The sequence below is a fragment of the Protopterus annectens genome, chromosome 2.part1, assembly GCF_019279795.1.
Source record: "Protopterus annectens isolate FY-2018-M chromosome 2.part1, PAN1.0, whole genome shotgun sequence".
Classification (NCBI taxonomy): Eukaryota; Metazoa; Chordata; order Ceratodontiformes; family Protopteridae; genus Protopterus; species Protopterus annectens.
This window is the reverse complement of record NC_056729.1, coordinates 852,706,277-852,728,370: the sequence shown is the minus strand read 5'-3', so window position 1 is coordinate 852,728,370 and position 22,094 is coordinate 852,706,277. Positions and strand designations below refer to the sequence as shown.

Genomic DNA, 22,094 nt, shown 5'->3' with positions numbered 1-22,094 from the left:
ATCACAAAAGCCTGGCATTTTAGCAGGGGTGTGTACACTTTTTATATTCACTGTATCTATACTGTACCTATACATACATATACACAAGCGTACATGCACAGCATGGTGGATTTCATCAAATGTTTCATCATGCTGTTTTTGTGCAGCCTGTGAAGTGAACTGCTACTGAAAATGAGGCTTCTTTAAGAACAGACAAGCAAACTCACTGCAAAAGGCTAATGCTAAATTCTACAGCTAGGGAGTTAAGTATTATCATCTTACAAGGTATGGATGCTGAAGGAAATATTCACTGACCAGGGGACTCCACTGACATTCAGAATAATACAACTGTGCTATTGCTTCATAGCCAAACAAGTAAAAACTTCAGCCCCCAGCAAGGATGGATTAGTGGAGCATTTAACTCCAAGCTGGGGGAAAAAAAAACAGTTACTGAGGAAGATGGCAAAAAACAGTTCCAGTTAATACCATAGCTCTTAAAGCAAGAATCTTCACCGGGAATCTAGTTAGTGCAAGAGAAACGTACAACAAAACCCTGTAGCATACAAGAGAGGCTGAAGGTGGTGATGCCCACACAGTCTGGGAAGACGCCAAGCTGCACAGCAAAGAGTATATAACATAAATGCAAGGACCACAGCATTTACAGCTTAAGATCAAGTGTTAGTTTTGGTTCCTTCAGCAGACAACTTTTTGACAAAATGGCAGAGTTCCTTTGAAATAACACAAACGGACCATCCTCAAGAGAAATCTGGACCACTGGATGGGAATGACAAAACCACTCATGGAGTGCTACCCGTGTCCCTTATAGACAGAGGCAGTCTGCAAAAATTGTCAAAACCCTGCTTGCTGACCCTTGCTATCTTTCCTCTAGGGATAAAAAAATTGTGCAAAATCTGGGTAAAAGTGGCTAGGCTTGTATGGGCTCCGTTAGTCTAGTAATCTTCTATGAACCTATAAACTATTTTCTAAGACTATTATCTCTACTGCCTTTAATATTCCATTGAACAAATATGTGCTTGTGTAAATATTTGCATACACATTTATTTTATATAATAAGAGGTGGACTGAGTCACGGTCATCCACTTTCAGTTTTGACTAGTATAAATACACAGAAATCTCAACTTTTACATCAACTGGAAAAAAGTACACACACAAAATAAAGCAGTATGGGGCCCTCCAATTACAGTAGTGCTACCAACGTCCTCTTCTTATTCTATTCTGGAAAAAAAATATTCGATATATGGTATTAAAACTTGCTCTATTCAACCATTGCCCAGCAGCAGCTGCTGTGTGTGTGTACACAAACACACACATATATATATATATATATATATATATATATATATACACGCACACATATACATACACACAAAGCGTATATATATATATATATATATATATATATATATATATATATATATATATATATATATGGATCACCTTTAAAACCTCGAAACGCGTTTGTCAAACACTAACGAATCAAACTAAAAGACCGAAAACATAAAACGCCGACAACGCAAAACACCGAAAACCATTACACCAACACAGTACACTACATAACATATGCACTATCCCTAACCCAAACCCTAACCCTAAGGTCCGACACTACCGCACACACACCCTACCTGCACCCTAACCCTAACTCACTTAACCCACCCCTAACCCACAGTCCCTCACTATTGCACACTTACCTGTCCGCCCCTAACACTAAATCCTCACTCGATCGCACACTTACCGAGTCCCTAACCCACAGTCCCTCACCATCGCACACACCCTACCTGCACCCTAACCCTAACTCACTTAACCCACCCCTAACCCACAGTCCCTCACCATCGCACACACACCCTACCAGCACCCTAATCCTAACTCACTTAACCCACCCCTAACCCACAGTCCCTCACCATCGCACACACACCCTACCTGCACCCTAACCCTAACTCACTTAACCCACCCCTAACCCACAGTCCCTCACTATCGCACACTTACCTGTCCGCTCCCTAACACTAAATCCCTCACTCGATCGCACACTTACCGAGTCCGTCCTTTTCGGTCATCTGCGTTTTCAGTATTCTCGTCCCGTCGGATTCCGTTTCGGGCAAACGCGGTTTCGAGCTTTTAAAGGTGACCCATATATATATATATATATATATATATATATATATATATATATATACACGCACACATATACATACATACAAAGTGTAGATATATATATATATATATATATATATATATATATATATATACATATATTATATATATTTACACACACACACACACACACACACACACACACACACACACACACACACACACACACGTGCATACATACATGGGAACAAACTCTGGTCAAACATTAGGAGTAATGAAGGTTTGAGATGCTGGCACAAGGAAACATATGATCGCAAAACACTGGCATTGCTTAGCTGGAGACTGAAGTACAATGTAGACTGGGAATTTACTCTTTACCCTCTGCTGGGGCACCTCACAGTTGTATAAATAGTAGTGGGGGGAGGGGTGTGCTTCTTTGCAAAAAGAAAAATGTTTGCTTTTTTTTTTTTCCAGTATTCTGACTTTCAATTTTTTTATCAATTAATTTAGGTTCTATTTTGTACATTTTCAACTACAGTTATTACTTCATATCTATGTATGTATGTACACTAACGCCATCGACTTCACATGAAAGATGGTAATACTGCTATCACTATGGATGGCTGCAGCCCACAACTCTTATAAGGGCAGCTTGCCATGCTGCCCTGCTGGCTAGTGTAAGCAATTCACAACACCTTTCAGCTATTTCAAAGAGTACAAAGATCATAGTTGAAAAAAACTGTTTTGTTGCAAACCTGTTTATCCAAGGTGACGTCTATAAAAATGGCTTCCTCAAGAAGTTAAGATCAATACTGAACAGCATGAAAAAAGCTCTTCACACCTTGTGATGTATATTAAACTTAACCTATCACTTCAAGTACCCATCTGAGATGCATGAAAGGCTATCAGTTCAAAGAGAGTTTGTAAAATGCATGCAGACACGACATCAACCTTGCAGTATTTCCAACAACTTGCTCTGTTATCAATGTAATTTAATTTTCCTTAGATATGAAGCAAATATGCACTAAAGAGAAGCCGCAAAACATTTTAAAATTCATAAAATCCAAAGGCGTATGGCTGAATCTCGCACTAATATACCATATCTTGAGACACTTTTCTTCTGCGCAATTATGGATCAAGTATATTTCAATAGTTACAGCCTTCCAGTACAATCCCTCTCTTTCTCTCTAGTAACATAAAATATCCTCAAAACGTAAATCTACTTAGCTAATGAAAGCCACTCCTTCAGGGGTGGTCTGTTTTTCTTTTCAGGAGATGCATTTCAACTTACCATTGTCATCACAAGACTCAGACTGGAAAGAGCTTAGGGACTGAATTTCAGATATGCTTTCTCGATTGTGAAAAGCATGGGAAGCCACATCCTCAATCGGTTTCTTTGGAAGGCAAGGCTCAAGGTCCACTACTTTAGCTGTGCAGAAAAAAATATTTCCACAGTGAAAGAATAATAGGAGTTAACCTTGTGTATCCTTTAAGAGATCTCTTTAAAATCAAACTGACAACAAAATTATGCCACACTTCAAGCAGCTTACTTTCCAGACACACTTTAGTTAAGTACGTTTTAAACAGACACTTAAGTTACTAAAAGCAGGAAAAAATTGACAGACATTTCAAACACCAATCCATTTTTGCAGTGGGAATCATTTTGTATTGAGTAAACAGATGGAACATAGTTTAGCTGTTACAGTCATCTGGTGATAACTGAGCAATTTCAAACAGTGCACAGTATTCTAATGCAAAAAAGGGTTATAAAGCTACAAAGTTCCAAGGGTCTCAATGAGCACACTAAAGTGAAATGTTATTTAAAAGGGCAAGCCAGATAAAGCTATTACTAAAAATTACCACACGTTGCACTAGAATTCTTCTTAAATGATTTAAGATCTATAGTCAGACTTATTTGCTAATATAATTCTCTTTCTTTTGTGTGTACACTAAAGCCGATCTTTTAGCTTTGAAAAGTGTTCAAAGGAAATTCATGAAGAGTACACACCGATCTTGTATGGAATGGCTTGAAAGGCTGAAACTGTTCTACATTAATTATCGATTGCTACAGGTTAAACCTTGGCCAGTTTACAGGACACTTTCTGGTGACTGTAAAGACAATGGTAATACCAGGCTAAAAAAATAATTGTGAAGATAGGGATGTTGTTCTCGACTTATGAATGTACTCCTTTTACCTTCTTTAATGAGATGTAATTGCTTTAACTGTGGACATATTTAATGACTTGCATATCACTGAAACAGCATGCTGAATCAGAATTCACAGGAAACATCTGTACTAATGTTTTACAAATGTAAGAAAACTAAATGTAAGAAAATTGTGTTATATGTTCTGAGCTTCAAAAATGTAACCACAGTGCACCCTGCTGGAAGAAAGCTGATAAGTCAAGCATTTTAGGACTGTATGATCTCAAGCTCGGAGACAGGATGTCTGGACTAAGGAATTATTTCTATTGTCAGAGGACAAGAGTTGATTACTAGATTTTACATGTAAAATATATTTTATTGCTGTGGCTTCTTCCTGCAGGTGCAGATTACAAAAGAAATGTACATTTTAAGTTCTGTGATCCTGGGAAACTAAATCAGAACTGTTAAGAATGATGTAATCTGAAATGACACAGCAGTACTGTATTAAGGACAGAAAGAAAGGAGAGCATTTTGGATTTTGTCTGAAGCTGACATCAGATCACCAGCACTTGCTTTGCTCTGTAAGTAGGATTTTAGTCTTTAGTATTTCTCTCAGAGTTAGACAGGAATTTAGTCAGATTAGTCTAGCTGCTTTTCTGCATTTAAGTCAGACTATCCTACAATATTAACAAGAAATACCACAATTGTTGGCAAACCTAAAGATAAGAGCTCCGTAGCACCAATCTCAAATTCAATAAAAATATCAATCGAACACAGTGCTGCAGGGCTGCCAAAGCTGAAAAAGTCACAAATTCCAAGCACAAATGTGTTTAACTCTGTCTATGAAAGACCAGTTCATAAAATACAGTTCATGGAATCCACACACAAGGAAACGTTCAAACACAGGTTTATTCAACAATGGTAAGCGCTTTCACTTAGGAGCTTCATCAGACTAAACACATACAATACTAAAAGGCACATATATAAAGGGATACTAATCATCCAATTAAGATGCTTAAAGATATATACATCCAATGCTAAAGGGGTGTATAATGTATATGTACATATACATGTAAAACTATTTAAAACCAAAATACATATTAAAACAAGTAAAACATCTAACTTATAAAAATCTATCTATAAATACACCAACTACCTATGAAAAAACTAACGAAAAACCTAAATATTACAAGTCTACAGTTAAGGAAACCCAGTCGTTTTGTACCAGTGAATCATCCTTTGGTTGAGGCTTATTGTAAATTAACCGAAGAAGAGATTCTTCGGTTCTATGATAATAGAAGATCTGTTATGAACAGACCATTGAGACACAACCTTACCTTTAAGGAAAGGAAAGCTTTATATTCACTACAAGATAGTACTACTTTGTTATCTGCCCTGCGGATAAGGGAGGATTAATTGTGGCTATGGATAGGTCGTTTTATGAAAGTTCCATGCGTACCATGTTAAGTGACACTGTTTTTTTATAACAGGATTACTGTAGAAAAGGTGCATAGTATTATTAACACTGTTAAGAATGACACTATGGATATCAAGTTAGCATCTCTTACTACTGAAGAATTGTCTACATTTATGGCTGTAGAAATCCATTAATTCCTATAATCCAGGGTGTACCTAAGATTCATAAGGACCCTAGAAACCCCCCCATGAGACCGATTGTTGCTGGAGGGGGTTGGATTACAGCACCATTGTCACTGTACATTGAGAAATTTTTTACGTCCTGTGATTAATTTGAATCCAACAGTCTTGAGAGATTCGAAAAAATTTTTGTAGACTTGTATGATTGTTTACAAAGTGTGGCTGACATAAGCTGTTTAGCTTTTGTCACTTTAGACATACAGTCCTTGTTTACCATGATACCAAATGAGTTGGGAGTGCAATTTGTATACAAGTACCTTAATTTACACAGTGAATATTCAGCCTCACAGGTCAATTTGATTTGTTTCTTTTTAGAAACTGTCCTTAACAATAATGTATTTATTTTTGGCGAAGGAGTATATTTACAGAAACATGGCGTAGCTATGGGCACTTCGTGTGCCAATAGCTACGCCAATATGTTCCTTGCCCAATGGGAAGACTAATTCCTTCTTCCCTTAGCTGAATTTAGAAAATATGTGTTATTTTACAGGCGTTTTGTTGACGACCTGTTTTTTTTGTGGCGAGGGTCCACTCAAGAATTCACACATTTCTTTGAGAATATGAATAGTTTGACGGAATGTTTAAAGTTCACATACCAATTATCATATAATTTCATAGAATACTTGGATGTGTATGATGAGAAGTTGGACAAGGGGATGATTAATACAGGTATTTTTCGTAAAACTTGTCATAGGAATGCTTTCCTCTTTAGGTCCAGTATGCATCCTGGACATATTTTTAAAAACCTCATTAGAGGACAGGGCATGCGGGCCTCCAGGATGAATCCTTCTTTAACTGGGTTCCAATCAGAACTGGACAGTCTTGATCAGAAGTTGTTAGATAGGGGTTACACCCGAGTAGAGTTAGAGAAACAATGGGAAGACTTGGTCACTGAGAGACCAAAGCTAGACCATATTATGGACCTACTAGCCCTATCGAGAGCTCTGAGAGTAACAATCGGACAGATTTTACTAGGATTCTGTTGTTTTATACCAGTGATATAGGCTACGTAACTCAACTTTTCCAGCAATATTGGCCTATTTTATCAGTTGATAAGGATATTGGCCACAAAAGTAAGTAGTGTTCCCACATTTAGGTTCAAAAATCATAAGAATTTGAAGAGACTTTTATGTACCAATCAAAGAATTATGGGTAAGATACAGGCAGGTTATACTGAACCATGCATGTCGTGTAATTGTTGTGGTTATATAAACACCGCTAATGTGTTTTATCACCCGGATTTACACAAGAATTTTTTGTTTAAGGGGACATACAATTTGACCCCTCATGTGGTTTATTTAGTGGAGTGTGAAATCTGTGGTGCGTTTTACATTGGGAAGACCAATAGACCATTACGTGATCGAATGAGGGAACACATATATAACATCAAGAAAAACTCCCCATTCAATGCCCTGTCTAAACATGTGACTGAATGTGGAGCTGAGCATAGTTTTAAGTTTAGGGTAATAGAAGCAATTCAACCAAGCCTTAGGGAAGGAGATGTTCGAACATACACTGAATATATGGAAACTTGTTGGATAATTATTTTGAGAGCAGACAGAGGAATGGGTATAAATGAGAGGGCTTCCATTAAGCCCATGTTAAAGAGGAGAAGACTGTACAAATAAATGAATGATAGGTATTTTATGTTTTATTTGTAATATTTAGGTTTTTCGTTAGTTTTTCATAGATAGTTGGTGTATTTATAGATAGATTTTTATAAGTTAGATGTTTTACTTGTTTTAATATGTATTTTGGTTTTAAATTGTTTTACATTTATATGTACATATACATCCCTTTAGCATTGGATGTATATATCTTTAATGCATCTTAATTGGATGGTTAGTATCCCTTTATATATGTGCCTTTTAGTATTGTGTGTGTTTGGTCTGATGAAGCTCCTAAGTGAAAGCGCTTACCATTGTTGAATTAACCTGTGTTTGAACGTTTCCTTGTGTGTGGATTCCACGAACTGGATTTTATGAACTGGTCTTTCATAGACAGAGTTAAACACATTTGTGCTTGGAATTTGTGACTTTTTCAGCTCTGCAGCACTGTGTTCGATTGATATTTTTATCCTACAATGTTGTTTTAAAGTTTCCTGTGATCTCTGAACTCTACCGCCATTGTGTTGAAGTAATAAGTATGGTCTTGTGTTATTATTTATTAAATATTTTTTAAACCTTTCAACTGTAGATGTTTTGTGTAGAGATAATTTAAGCTCTAGAATACTTGCATGTATTTGGTGATACTGTCCAAGCCACTCCAATAGTATTGCTGTTCATCACACTTACTATTTGGAGAAAAGGAATACTACACAGTGAAATTGGTCACCCTTTGGGAAGGGCCTTATAGTAGCTTATAATAGTGGTTGCTGGCAGTAATTTCTACCTTATAGTCTGGACAGGAGGCATAGCTGGAGAACCTGTGCCAGCCTTCCCCTGGAGTCTGTGTGTTTGTATATAACTCGTATCTCAAAGTGTGTGTGTGTGTGTCAGCTATTTGGGCAGGGACACAAAACACTGGTTGGACAGAGGGTGCTGGAGGTTTTAGCTTGACCACTAGGCCGAGATCTGGACTCTATAGCTGTGCCAGTGGGGAGTCTTATTGAGGATCTGGAGAGAAAGGGAGAAACCAGCCCCAGACTGACTGTGATCTGTGTGTGCTCTTAAGGGAAATTGTACTTTACTGTGTGTGTACTTGTTATCCCCCCAATGTGCACGCCCCTCACTGGTGTTAGTGGTGAGGATTGAAGCTCCTTGATTACTGGGCCAGTGCATGGATGTCACACCCTATACCATAAATCAAGCAGTGAAAGTGATCAAACAAACTAGAGGTATTAAGGCACAGAGAATGGTGAACCACATGTGCCTATTCCCTCCAGAAATGTTCTTTCTTGCTCATGGAAGTACCAGCAAGGGCAGTATGGGAAAGAATGAAAAAAGACAAGAGATGAGGGAAGCCTTTCATTTACCACTTTGCAGATGACTACACCCATTTAGCAGATAATACAGATGGAGCTTTGCTGATGCCAGTAGTGGAATTTCAAAATATTTCACAAGGAATTGAAAATGGAATGGAACTGGAAGAAAAGCATGCTATAGAGAATTTCACCTGGACACAGAAAAGGAGGAATCAGGGACATAAAAGAGAACAAACAAAAGAGAAATAAAAGCAGTGAGGCAGACAATTAAAAGGTTGCAGGGAAAGAAATATGTCTGTGAAAAGATGGGCATGGTAAATCAGAGGTGGAATTAATAATGTGAAAATGATGGCTCTATGGCATACTTCTGCAGCACTATAAACACACAGTCATCGGAGAGCACAGAGTTTGTGTCAATTTCTTATGGATTACAGAGAAAGGTCTACAAATTGCAAATGGGAGGTTTCAGTGGCCAAAGAAGAGGGTTGCTGTTCTCATTTTAGACATATCTAATGGCATGCAATAAGGATGAGCAGCTAATGGGAAGAAAGAATGAATAATTAGTGCGGGAGGCACTAATGCCAGAACTAATAAATGGGGTAAGTTAGGTATAAGGGAGGGACAATGGGTAAATGATCTTTTCAAATGCAAAAATCATAAGAAAACATGAAGGCAAGTGAAAGGAGGAAAGGGGTGGCATGAAGTAGGACAGCCTGACCCAAGGGAAGCAGAATAAAAATAAAAAACCTTATAAAACATGGAAAGGTAGGGGCCTGTTAAAACTAAACTAAGTTGGAAATTAAACAAAAGGATCCCCTTAAAGTGAAGAAATCTGACAATCAGAGAGGAGCCTGCAGTGGAAGAAGGTAAAAGGTGGTCAAATGGTGAAGGAAGGCAAAAAGAGGAGAAACAGACAGGTAAAGGGAAAACCCTGGAACAGAAACAAAAAAGTTTGACAGAATGAAAAAGTAATTATAAACAGGCATATAGTAAACAAATGACAAAAATATATGACAAATCAGAAGGAAACCAAGGCGGAAGAACAGCAGTGCACCTTGATGGAAGGGAGTAAATCTTGGACATGTGCAGAGGTATGACTTGTTTTGGATTATACAGAAAATTTAACATAACAGCAGAGGGGGCCAAAAAAAGGCAATGATGAATGCAATAGAAGGGAAGGAAGGGAACAGGAATGACTTGAATGCTCTAGTACTACAAAGGACTGAAGGAAACACTGAACAGTGGCTGAATAAAAAGGAAGGATATTTGGGAAGAGAAAGTGCCTAACATTGGGCTGACAAAAGGAAGAAAGGGATAGTACATAGAAGAAAAAGATCTTTGGTTATGGTAGGCTGGCTTACACCAGCATAGCTAAGAACTGGAAAGAGTCAGAAGGAAAGAAATTCAAGAATTAAAAAAGGAAATACAAGAATGCTTTGTTAGGTGCTGAGAGGATAAACTGACCAAGATGGTGCTGTCAATATCACATTCTTCAAGGTATTGATGCAAGTGACTTTCAAGTCCAGTACACTTGCAATCAGCTAAGATAAATGATGCATAGCATAATGTAAAAAAGCAGCAGAGCAGCACTACATACAGGCTCAGGACTACCACAGTGCATACTAAACACACATCTGACTGCCATTATCTTGGATGTGCTGCTTCACTATTGCTATTCTGACCATTGTTACATAGGTTAATACTACAGTGGTGATCTAAAGGACCATTAGTAGCCTATTCACAATATCCCACATCATTGCTACCTCTTAAAATGAATGATTTATATCTAGATTTGTCACCTTTCAATGAAGTCTTGAGGGACCCCACCTGGGGATTATTACTTAAACCACCCATCCATCTGTTGTCCAGGTTATGCTTAAAGAAAGCCAGAAATACTCTTTCATATCCAAAGAAAATTTATGACAAAAAGGGATTCTCAGGAATATATATTCATCTTGCTTTCTATATATATTCATTCTATACATATTCATCTTTTTTATGTTTTTTATGATAGATTTATTGTTTCATTCATAGCATTTGTTTTCATTACAATTTATCTATTTTTCTAAGCGTTCTTTTAGGAATGAGCAAATGAGATAAGTGTTCCACATATATTACATAGTATATGATCTTCACTTACAATATATTTTTTCATATAGTATACATGTTTTTTGGCCAACCTTTAACGGCATGACATACAAGGTTCAAAATGAGTGCACATAACAGTACATCGGAGTGGTAAATGGAATAGTTTCCATTTTTTCCGTCCTCTGGAACATCATGCAGTTTCATGAATTAGACACATGTAAAGCAACATTTGGACACTTATTGTCATCATAGAATGGGCAAGCTGTTTGTTCTAAAACATAGTAGCTAGTATTCAGTTACTTTCTTATTATTCATTATTTATTATTTTTTACTTTCTACCAGCTATATTAATTAGTGTTGATTCATCAGTCGTTGAGTAGTGATTCAGCAAGACTGCATAACAGAGTTCTCAGCTGTTGGAGATTGCAGCGTTTTAAATAACTTAAATTTATAGTTTTAAATGCTACCAGTTGGAATCTTAGTTTCAATGTCATTGTATTTGTTTAAGACATTGTATTTAACTTATCTTCATGTTTTTCACTTTTTTTATGTTTTGAATGTATTTCATAGTTCCTATTATACTAATCACGTGAAGAGTTTTTAAAGTATAAGTACGTTCTGAATGTCAGTGACGTGTTTGATTGTTCTGAGGAAGTTGGTTAGTATTAACTGAAGAAAAGCTGGATGTTTGAAGCTTTAATAAAGTGTGGAAAACTATTTTCATTTCTGGAGAATTCATGTAATTCTTTGACTTTTGCATCTATCGGAGAACAACCGGAAAGCTTCTGTTTTAAACGGGTCTTATATCTAGATTTGTCACCTTTCAATGAAGTCTTGAGGGACCCCACCTGGGGATTATTACTTAAACCACCCATCAATCTGTTGTCCAGGTTATGCTTAAAGAAAGCCAGCTACTCTTTCATATCCAAAGGAAATTTATGACAAAAAGGGATTCTCAGGAATATATATTCATCTTGTCAGCAGGCCCTATTTATGTTACAGTGGAAGTTAAGATCTCTAGAGTGGGCATTTAAGGTATTATCAGTTTTGCAGATGAGGAGGAGATTGCATAGGACTGGAACCATTGAGGTTTTGATGGCTAGACAGAGGTCACCTTTCAAGACTGTAGGAAACAAAAGGGGGAGAGAGATCTAAACACAAGCTGGTCATTAGACTCAGGGACCAAACATTGAACACTTTACAAAGTCCACTACAATAACAAGAGTTCCTCAACACTGTACCTGTCTGCCAGACTTGGTGGATCATGCCAAACCACAGGACTGACAACACTAAACAAACAAGCCTTGTGATGCTACCACACTTACAGGTAATTTTTTTGCCCACCTCAATGCATGCATCAACAAACAGAATACCAAACTAAGAAATAAACCTCTATGGTGGAACCCTATTATAAACAAGCTATACATAAGAGGAAGAGGAAGAGGAAGAAATTCATAGCCCTTAAAAGCCAATTTGATATTCCCATCTAAAGATGAACTCAAAAAGGTCAACAAAGAATTCTGACACAAAATCAGACCCTTCAAAAGTAAGCATTAAGTAACAACTGTGGGATTTTTGAGAAGACCTGCATATTTCCTGAGGCGCAAACAGCCTGAATAGGCTGATATCCTGTGGTTGGACATTCACATCCCTCTTGGATGGTATAACACTTTCAGAGACTTAGAGTTCGGGGGCAGGCCTACGTGATCTTCACTTTCTGTCTGCGGATGTTCTCACAAACAAGGAGTTTCATGTTCTCTCTCGGTGAAGCACCTGTGGAGGGGTGTCCAAGCTGACCACATATAACAGAATTTTGTCTCAGGAAGACATGTTAGGCTCTGAAGGAGTGGGCAGGCTCCTGAAGGACAATGATAGAGGAGGTGTCTGGCGCCTGGGTCACAGACTGCAAAAACATTGTTTTGGGCCTGCCACCCTCAAGTCTAGGAGGATTTTCAGGGACTGAAGCAGTATATCCTTATCCAACTTTGTTTCTTCTCATTACCTCACTTCCCTGATGAGAAGAAAATGAAGCCCAATACAGGTGAAGAGATGATGGAGGATGTGGTAGCCATATGGGATAAGCCTCCTCCTGTTCAGAAAGGTCTGGAGAGAATGCTCTTCACCTAAGAGTCTTACTAGTGAACCCTACACAAGTACAAGTGTCAAGTCATGCACTGGTCCTAAGCAAACACATCAACAATACCAACCTTTACAAAACTTTGACACAAGCACACCTGCAAAAACTTTTTTCTGGATATATACACCCTAAACACAAACTGGTCATCCAATCTCAAGGACCAAACACTGAACATTTTACAAAGTCCACTACAATAATAAAACAGTTCCTCAATGTACTTGTCTACAAGACTTGGAGGGATCATGCCAAACCACAGGAATGACAACATTAAACATACAAGCCTTGTGAAGTGTACTGTGGCAAAAAAGAACTGAAGAGAGAATGGTCAGACACCCCCTATTTACTGAAAAGGAACTGGTGTCCCATAGACATCATGTTTAGCCATCCAGAAGCGGGAAAAGGGGAAAAGGTCTGGAAGCCAGAAAAGACGTCACCTATTTTCTATAGCAGAAGTCCCCCCCAGGTTATTACTACTATTGCAACAATGATCTACATAAAAATCAATCTAATGCTACATGAGGTACCTGACTTCTGCATGACAAACCTGGCATGGCATGTAAACCTACACGCATTTTGGAAGATTACCAAATCACCTACGGCACACCTTTGGAATATGAAAGAAAACCTGGAGATCCGTAGAAGAACTACTCAGGCTGAGGGAAGATGGGTAGACTCTGCCTAAATGTCATTTCAACTGAAAACCAAACTGAAGAACTACAAGCTTTAGGCCAGCAGCGGCACAACATGAAAGCTGACGATAACAAAAATCCACACAAATTAAAAAACAAGGCTATCAAGATATATTCTATATGTATAAAATTCATGTTGGACAAAATATTAGCAGCAAATCTGCATATTACATTACATTATCAAAAGAAAGGCAAATGCTATACATATTGATCGCTCCTGGACATCCAGAAAATATTGTACCTGTCAGTGGCTTTAGTGAGATGGAGCCAACTCTTTTTTGTGCAAAAGCCATGTACTACTGTAACACAACTACACTATCAATGTCAATTTCTTCTACAGAACTAAGAATTTTACTTTCTATCAGTTAAACAGCAGACACTCACCATCATAATCATAATCCCAGCTTGGCTTTTGTATCGAGTCGCAATCAGAGGGAGAGTTGGAAGGAGGAGGAGGAGGAAGGTTTGGTGCTACACTGCAAACTGCAACCGTTTTTCTATGGCCATGCATGGAGTCAGGGTTAAAGGTGCTGAACTCTGGGTGCTCAGGAATAGTGGACCCTTCAAAGGAATTTCGATCAAGGTTATTCCTGGAATCACTTGGAATGCTAGGAGTATACGAAATTGGACGAACGGGCACTTGTGGTGGAATATCTGAATAAATGTTCTTATTCATTTTGGAATCAAAGCATGGTCTCTGTAAGAATGCATTTGTGATTCCTGTACGCTTGTCTTCAGGCTCTGGCTGGCGTTTCTTTCTACACATCTTTTTACGGACCAAGATGAACAGCAGCACCAAGAAAAAGCTTACTGTTACAAATACTATGATTCCAATAACTTCTTCCAAGCCAATATTCCATGAAGTTGAAACATAACTGTTCAGAAGGTTTTCACAGTGTCTGCCTCCAAATCCTTGAGTACAGTTGCAGAAAAATGAACCATAGGTGTTTTCGCACAACCCTCCATTGAGGCACGGATTTTCAATGCACTCATCTATATCATTAAGACACCTACCAAAGTAAAAATACAGAGAATTGTGTGAGTACAGTACTTAAATAAAGCAAACGTATTTGCATTGTTTGCAGATTTGTCATTATTAACAAAAATACAAACCTTTCCCCATGGTAACCTGTTTCACATTCACACACGGGGCCATCCAAGCTGTCAATACATCTGCCACTGTTTTTACAAGGATTATCTCGACAGTATGGACCAAGCTGACATCTGTTAATACATGCAAAAATTAGATTTCATGCAGAAAAAAATGCACTGCAAAACTGAAACAGAAGTATGAACAAATTTGTTTTACAGTAACTGCTCAGGATAAGAAGAACAACTGTGTCACCATGTATAAAAACAAGTTAATAAAGGCTGCAGCAAGGCCAGAACTCTTAGCCATAAAAAGTGTGGAATTTTTCTGAGCTGCTGCACTTGTGAATCAACACTTAGAAAACTGTTTTTAAAGTATATAAAGCAACCAAACAAAACTGCTGCTACATGGGTATGACCTCCACTTTAGTCAAGTAACTCAGGTCTAGAAATGAAGTCAAAATGTTTAGGTCCGTCTTATCAATGTATCTCCATCAAATCAAACATTGGTCATCTTACAAAGTATCTGCTTTATTTTCTTCACCTCTGTGTCACCAGCTAAGTCACAACAGTTTTTGATCAGACGAAGAGGTGACAGCACAACATTGAGGAGTTATAACTTCTAATTAAATGTCATGTATGTATCAAGCATCAACACAAAACTTAAAGACTGAATAATGACAATGGTTCTCTGCAGACTATGCATCTCACATTCTTCATCCTCTTCTTTCTATAAAGTGTCTCACTTAAAGCCACGCAATGGTGCTGCCTTTTACTCGCGCTAACAAAACTACCAAAATGAGAAGAAACAGAGATGCAAATTATACTTGTGGCAAATGACTGAAAATCAGCAGTCATGCAGGATACCACTCACAAAAGGAGATCATACCCACTGGAGACAGAAAAAGAATAGTTGTGTAAAAGATGTCCTTCTCTTCTCTTCTATATGCTGCAGTATTCATAACATGAGGGAGGAGTCTGCCACCGGCTGACTTGTACGTACAGCCAGTATACAGAAGTCTAAAGCTACTGTGAGGTACGTGCGATGCTGCACATCAGCAAATGTAGGACGGCCACAGAGACTATGGGTATAAAGCAGACATCAGCACATACCAACCTCAGAACTGAATGCCGCAAAATGCACCAGCCTGATCTTAGGTGAGGAAAACATCTCCAGAGGCCAGGCAAGCATCAGGTGGAAGTCATGGAGGGAGGGTAATATAACACACAGAAGAGAAGGGCATATACGGTTATGGTAAGAGTTTACACAACTTACTCTATGTTCTTCTATTCATATGTATTCTATGTCCTATTCATATGTATTCTATGTCCTTCTATTCATATGTATTCTATGTCCTTCTATTCATATGTATTCTATGTCCTTCTATTCATATGTATTCTACGTCCTATTCATATGCTGCAGTATTCATAACATGAGGGAAGAGTACCAAAGCTCATGTAGAGGAAGAATTAGGGAGAAGAGTAGAAACATTCTCCACAAAGCCATGCAAAACAACTCTGGCAAAACCAGCCCTGGACCTGAAAATGACATCTGGTTTACAGTGTTTAGTGAAGGTATGAAGAGAAGACCAGGTAGCTGTCTCCAGGATACAGCAAGTGTCCAACCCTTTGAAGAAAGCTCCAGAGGAAGACACTGCCCTAGTGGAATGTGCCCTAACATGAGAGGATAGATTCTTTCCATTGGCTATATAACAGAAGGAAATAGCTTTTGAAATCCAAGAGGAGATGGTCTGCTTGGAAACAGGTTGACCCAGGGCCCTTGGGTGATAAGAAACAAACAGGTGTTCAGGCTTATGGATAGGTATTGTTTTGTTCAAATACTGAGTTGCCTATGCATGTCTAAAGTGTGCAAAATCCTCTCACTGGAAGATTGAGGCAAAGGGAAAAAAGGTTGATACGCTGATTGAGAGACAACTCTAACTACCTTAGGCATAAATGAGGGATTAGTATGTAGAGAGACCCTATCCCTATGAATGACTGTGTAGGGGGAGGAACACATCAGAGCTTGCAACTCAGACACCCTTCTGGCAGAAGTAATAGCCATGAGAAGTTTGTCAGGTGCAATGTTGCAGACAAGATTAAGTTTCTCTAATACAAAATTGAGATCCAAAGGAGGAGAAACTGGTTTCCTTGGTGGTCTGATGTGAAGGATGCCTTTTAAGAAGAGTTTAACTTCCAACCTGGAAGCTAAAGGGGGAGACACTGGCAGACATGCAGAGATAGCAGGAAGATGGGCTTTAACTGAGGAGTAAGACAGCCCATTCTCCATTAATTCACGCAGGTAGGACAAGACCACTGGGACATCCACTAACAGTGGTTGTAAATCCTTTTTGAGACACCAGATGGAAAACCTCTTCCATTTGGAAATGTAGGATTTCTTTGTTGTGGATTTTCTGGCTTCCTGCAGAACTTAAAGCACGTCCTCAGAAAAAAGGTGCCTGAAGGGAATCAAAACCCTATCACCCACAGAGTCAGATTTAAAGTTAACATCTGTGGATGCACTAGTGTTCCCGTATCCTTTGTGAGTAGGTCCATTCTGTGGGGTAATGTGTGGTGATTGCCCTTAGCTAAATGCAGGAAGAGAGGGAAACCAATGCTATCTTGGCCAAAAGGAGGACACCAGCAAGATTTTTGGTTGCTCCAGCTTGATTTTCAGCAGTATCTGTTGGAAAAGTGGGAAGGGGTAAGGGTGATGCATACAGAAACATCCCCTTTCAAGAGAAAGATGCAGCATATCCACCTTCCATGCCAAGGGATTTGTGACCCTGGCACAAAATTTGCGAAGCTGCCTATTCATGGGGGCAAAGAGATCTATCTGAGGTATTCCCCATTGATGGACCATGTCCAGAAACACATCCCTATGTAACATCCATTCATGGGATTGAAGCACGGACCTGCTGAGCACCTCTGCCACAACATTCTGAGTTAAGGAAATGTAGACAGCCTGAAGGGAGAGCAGACTCTGCAAAGCCAACTCTCAGGCCTGTAAAGCCAGTCTGCATAGGAGGTAAGATTTTGTCACTCCGTTTGTTGACATACCAGAGGACTGTGGTATTGTCTGTGAACCACCTTAGGACCCCTGGAGACAGCATAGACTTGAAGATTTGGATGGCGAAAATCAAGGCACTCATCTCCTTTATACTGATGTGCTCCCTTGTTTTGCCTGGAAACCAGACATCTCTGACCTTCCAGGATTCCAGTACTGCTCCCCATCCTAAGCCTGAAGCATCTGTGTACAGCCCCTGAGTGGGGAAAGGTGGTTGTAAGGGTAGACGTGGGTTCCTTGCAACCTGAAGTACCCACCAGTTTAACTCCCTTTTCAGACAAATTAGGAGCGGGATAGCAAAGTCCATAGGATGCAAGTATCGCATCCAAACTGTCCTCAAGAACCACTGGAATTTTCTCATGTGTAACTTGGCTAAAGGGAGCATGGGGATAGTGGAGGCCATGGACCCCAAGAGGTGCAGAAACTCCCTGGCAGTCAGGTATTGGAGGAGGAAGAGGTCCTGGAAATAGGAAGTTAGGGACAGGACTTTTTCTTGAGGTAAACAGGCTAGCATACTCTCTGTATGAATTCTGCAGCCCAGGAAAATTTGGTCTTGGGTAGGGAGCAGGGCAGATTTCTGACAGTTGACAGTGAACTCTAGATTCTCCAGGAGAGACACCATGAAGGAAAGATTCTCCTGAAGGGTGTGAAGAGACATGGCCTGGAGTAGGAGGTCATCTAGGTAAGGAAAAATCTGTATGCCCTGGAGTCTGCAGTAGGCTATGACAGCAACTAAGCATCTTGTGAAGACTCTCAGTGTCACAGACCATCCAAAGGGCAAAGCACAGAACTGAAAATGTGAAGAAGCAATAAAAAGCAAATAAATTTCCTGAACTGAAGGTGAATGGCGAGATGGAGATAGGCATCTTTGATGTCTAGTGACACCATAAAGTCTGGGGAAGAATGAGAGGAAGAAGGGTTGGTAATGTTAGTATACGAAAGGTGGGAACTTTCAGAAAAGTATTTAGATGAGAAAGATCTAGAATGGGCCACCAAGGGCCATCCTTCCTGGGAACCAGGAACATCCTGGAGTAAAATCCTTTTCCAACTTGGCAGGGTGGGACTTCCTGAACAGTGCCTTGAGAAAGCAGGCTGGATGGGACCTGGGGGAAATATTCCAATTGTTCTTTCAAAGGTTGTGGAATGCCCCTGAAGGAGGGAAGAGTCTTCCACAATATGAAATAGGCTTGTCTGATGATAGATAGGACCTAAGAGTCCAGGGTTATCTGATTCTAAGCAGGGAGAAAAAGAGAGAGGCCAAGAGACAAAGGAGTTAATGGGCCTGGAGGCAGGTAGTCACAGACTTAGTCTGAAAGGGCCACTTCTGGGTGGGAGTAAAACAGGCAGATACAAATGGGAGTTGTTTCCCAGGATCTCGGTTACCTTTGGAAGATTGTGGCCTGGCCGGTTTTCTGACAAAGGTGGTTTTGGTAGGATAACTCCTCTGAAACCTGGGGAGAGGGGAAACAAAGACATGTTTTAGGTCTTGCAGCTCCTTCCCCTTTTCTTGTAAAGATATAAATAGTTCTGCAGCCGAGGCATCCAGAGGAGCATCCATGATCTTTGCTTTAATATCATCAGGCAAAGGTTGGAGCCTGAGCCATGAATACCTCCAAGACAGACCCCAATGCAGCTACCCTGGCTGAGGCCTCCAATGGTATAACTGCACTTAACAGAGTGCCTGGTAACCTGCACCGATGAATTAAGAATAGAGGAGGGATTAGCCTTGGCGGGAGAATCAGAGAGCTCAGAAAGAAGCTTTCCTGCATCTGATAAAAGGGGCAAAGAATATTTGGCCATATGAATTTGATATTAATTGTCCTGAAGGCCAGTGTAGCAGAGGTATATACCTTTTCCTTAATCCCTCCATAACTTTGGTCTCCTTATCTGAGGAAAGCAAGGAGGTGGAAGGCAGCAATTTGGATGCCTTGTCTGCAAAAACTGAAATGGTAGCGGGGTCTGCAGAGGGGCATCTGAAGAGGAATTTGGAGTCCTCAAGCACCTTATAAAATCTATTTGGGTGCTTGGGAGCTGGAGGCTGGGAATCAGGGCACTTTGAAGCAGCTACAAAGGCATCTAAGAAGTCTGGCAGGACAGGGGGGTATTGGCAGATGAAGAGGGGGAATCCACTACTTAAGTATACCAACTCTGAGACCGCACTACATTGAGGTAAACTGAAATCTCCCCCTACGGAGATTTCCGTTTACCTGGCCGATATTCTTCGCTTTTGATATTGTCAGCTTGCGACAATATAATATAGACCCTCTGTAAAGGATGATGATCTACTTAAGGCAAGATCTGATTTAAAGTGTGCAGTCACCTGTCCTGAAAGCTCATCTCATATGCAAAAGAAAAAAAAATTAATAAAATAAAATCTCATCAATACTTTGTATCACCATAATGTCTACATCACAGATTTTAAATCTGGGATAAAATAATAGCCACAGCTCTGATTTTAGCCCATAAATTTACCCTACCTCCTCCTGGAGATACTAAAGTTCATCATAAAGTCAGCTTATGGGTATACACCTTATTAAATAAACTGTGCCTATACGAAGATTCTCTATAATCACTAACTATACAGAATGTAACATACAAAGACTTTCTGCTGTAAAAATAAAGTACTACTCTTTATGACTGTCTGTATTGATTTTTAAAGGCCAGTGCTATGACTTTTAATGCTTGTAGATTTAGAGGTATGCAAAATTAGACAGACATTATCTGAAAACTTTGAATCACACAAATGATATAAAACCCTTGAAGAAGTTACTGCCTAACAACCACTACCCTGCTAGATAATAATGCAGTTAAAAATCACCTCTTGTGAACTTGTTTTGCAAAAGTTAGCATTTGCAACAAAAATGCACATATTTATGCACATTTTCTGAAAAAGGCAGCAGATGCAGCTGTTGGGCTAGTAAAACTGCTCTGATGTACCATTTTTATAAAGACTTGGCATAACAACAACAGGCAATGCAATCCGCAAACCATTTGGATAGTATCTGCTTAGACAAAAGTTACCCAGCTTCATTGCTTAAATGATACAAATAGCTGGTCAGATTTCCTATCTAGTATCTTAGCTAACTATGTACATTATGGGAATTCAACAGCCTCCCCTCTCTGCATTAAGACTTAGGGAAATATATTAGGTGTTGGACAGTCTGATTCACGGCTTGCTCTGAGACCATCATAGGCATGAAAATGAGCTTGCTTTCAAGGCCAACATGTCACACTGAAAGACAGTATGTGGTTCTGATGCCATCAGAGCATGCAGCTCAGAAACTGTAAGGGCAGAGGTGACAACCACACAGAAAATGATAGTTTGTATCACAAGTTTTAAGGCACAATCATTAACTGGTTCAAAGGGATAAGGTTTCCCAGGACAAAAGTCAAGTTCCATTGAGGGCTTCTAGTTTTTTGGGTGATCTAAGATGCAAACCAAAGAATAAAAAGGTCAAAGGCAAACCAATTAGTAAACACTACAAGAAAACCATAGCCAAGATAGTGCGTTTCCACTGTGTGATACCTTAAACTTCCTGTAACAGAGGCCCATGGGATATATTCAAATGACCCACCTAAGAACATCAAGTGATTTGGCTATACGGCTTCTGAATATCCATGAGTTTTTACTTTTTTTTTAAAGCCTTTAAGGATATATTCAGGCCAATAAAGCCAAACCCCAAAAGCTGTGAACATGCATGTTTTGGTCTTCTTATGATCTCATCTGTACAGCACAAGTGGACTATTTAGCTATACTTTAGAAACATTAGGTCTTAAATCCACCTGATGCTAATAACCATTAAGGTGTCTGCAAAATATCCCAACTAACATCCAAACCAAAGAGTAAAAAAGTCACACAGACAAACCAATTAGTATAAACAAGATAAAAAGCCAATAGTTGTCACTGTGACACCTTAAACCTCTTGTAATAGAGGGCCATGGGATACATGCAAATGACCCCTTAAGGACAAACTGTTTCAGCTATATGGCTTTTGACTACCAATAACTTTTTAAGTCTGTGTGTGTGTGTGTGTGTGTGTGTGTGTGTGTGTGTGTGTGTGTGTGTGTGTGTGTGTGTGTGTGTGTGTACACACGCACACACACGCACCAGTTATTTACATCCTTTGCTAGAGGTTGGGAGGGCCTGTCTTTAGTCAAATTGTTTGTGATCATTCTCTTAGCTGCACCATCCCTGTTCCTAGATGCCCAAAG

General features: G+C 39.3%; 1 protein-coding gene across 1 annotated transcript in view; it reads right to left on the bottom strand.

Moving 5' to 3' along the window:
- FAT1 (FAT atypical cadherin 1) overlaps positions 1 to 22,094 on the bottom strand; it is a gene marked incomplete in the record, with an annotated part of 1,563,619 nt that overhangs the window by 17,125 nt on the left and 1,524,400 nt on the right. The window contains 3 exon segments of the mRNA XM_044062507.1: positions 3,380 to 3,517; positions 14,111 to 14,736; positions 14,840 to 14,950. Coding sequence (XP_043918442.1) covers positions 3,380 to 3,517; positions 14,111 to 14,736; positions 14,840 to 14,950 — 875 coding nt within the window.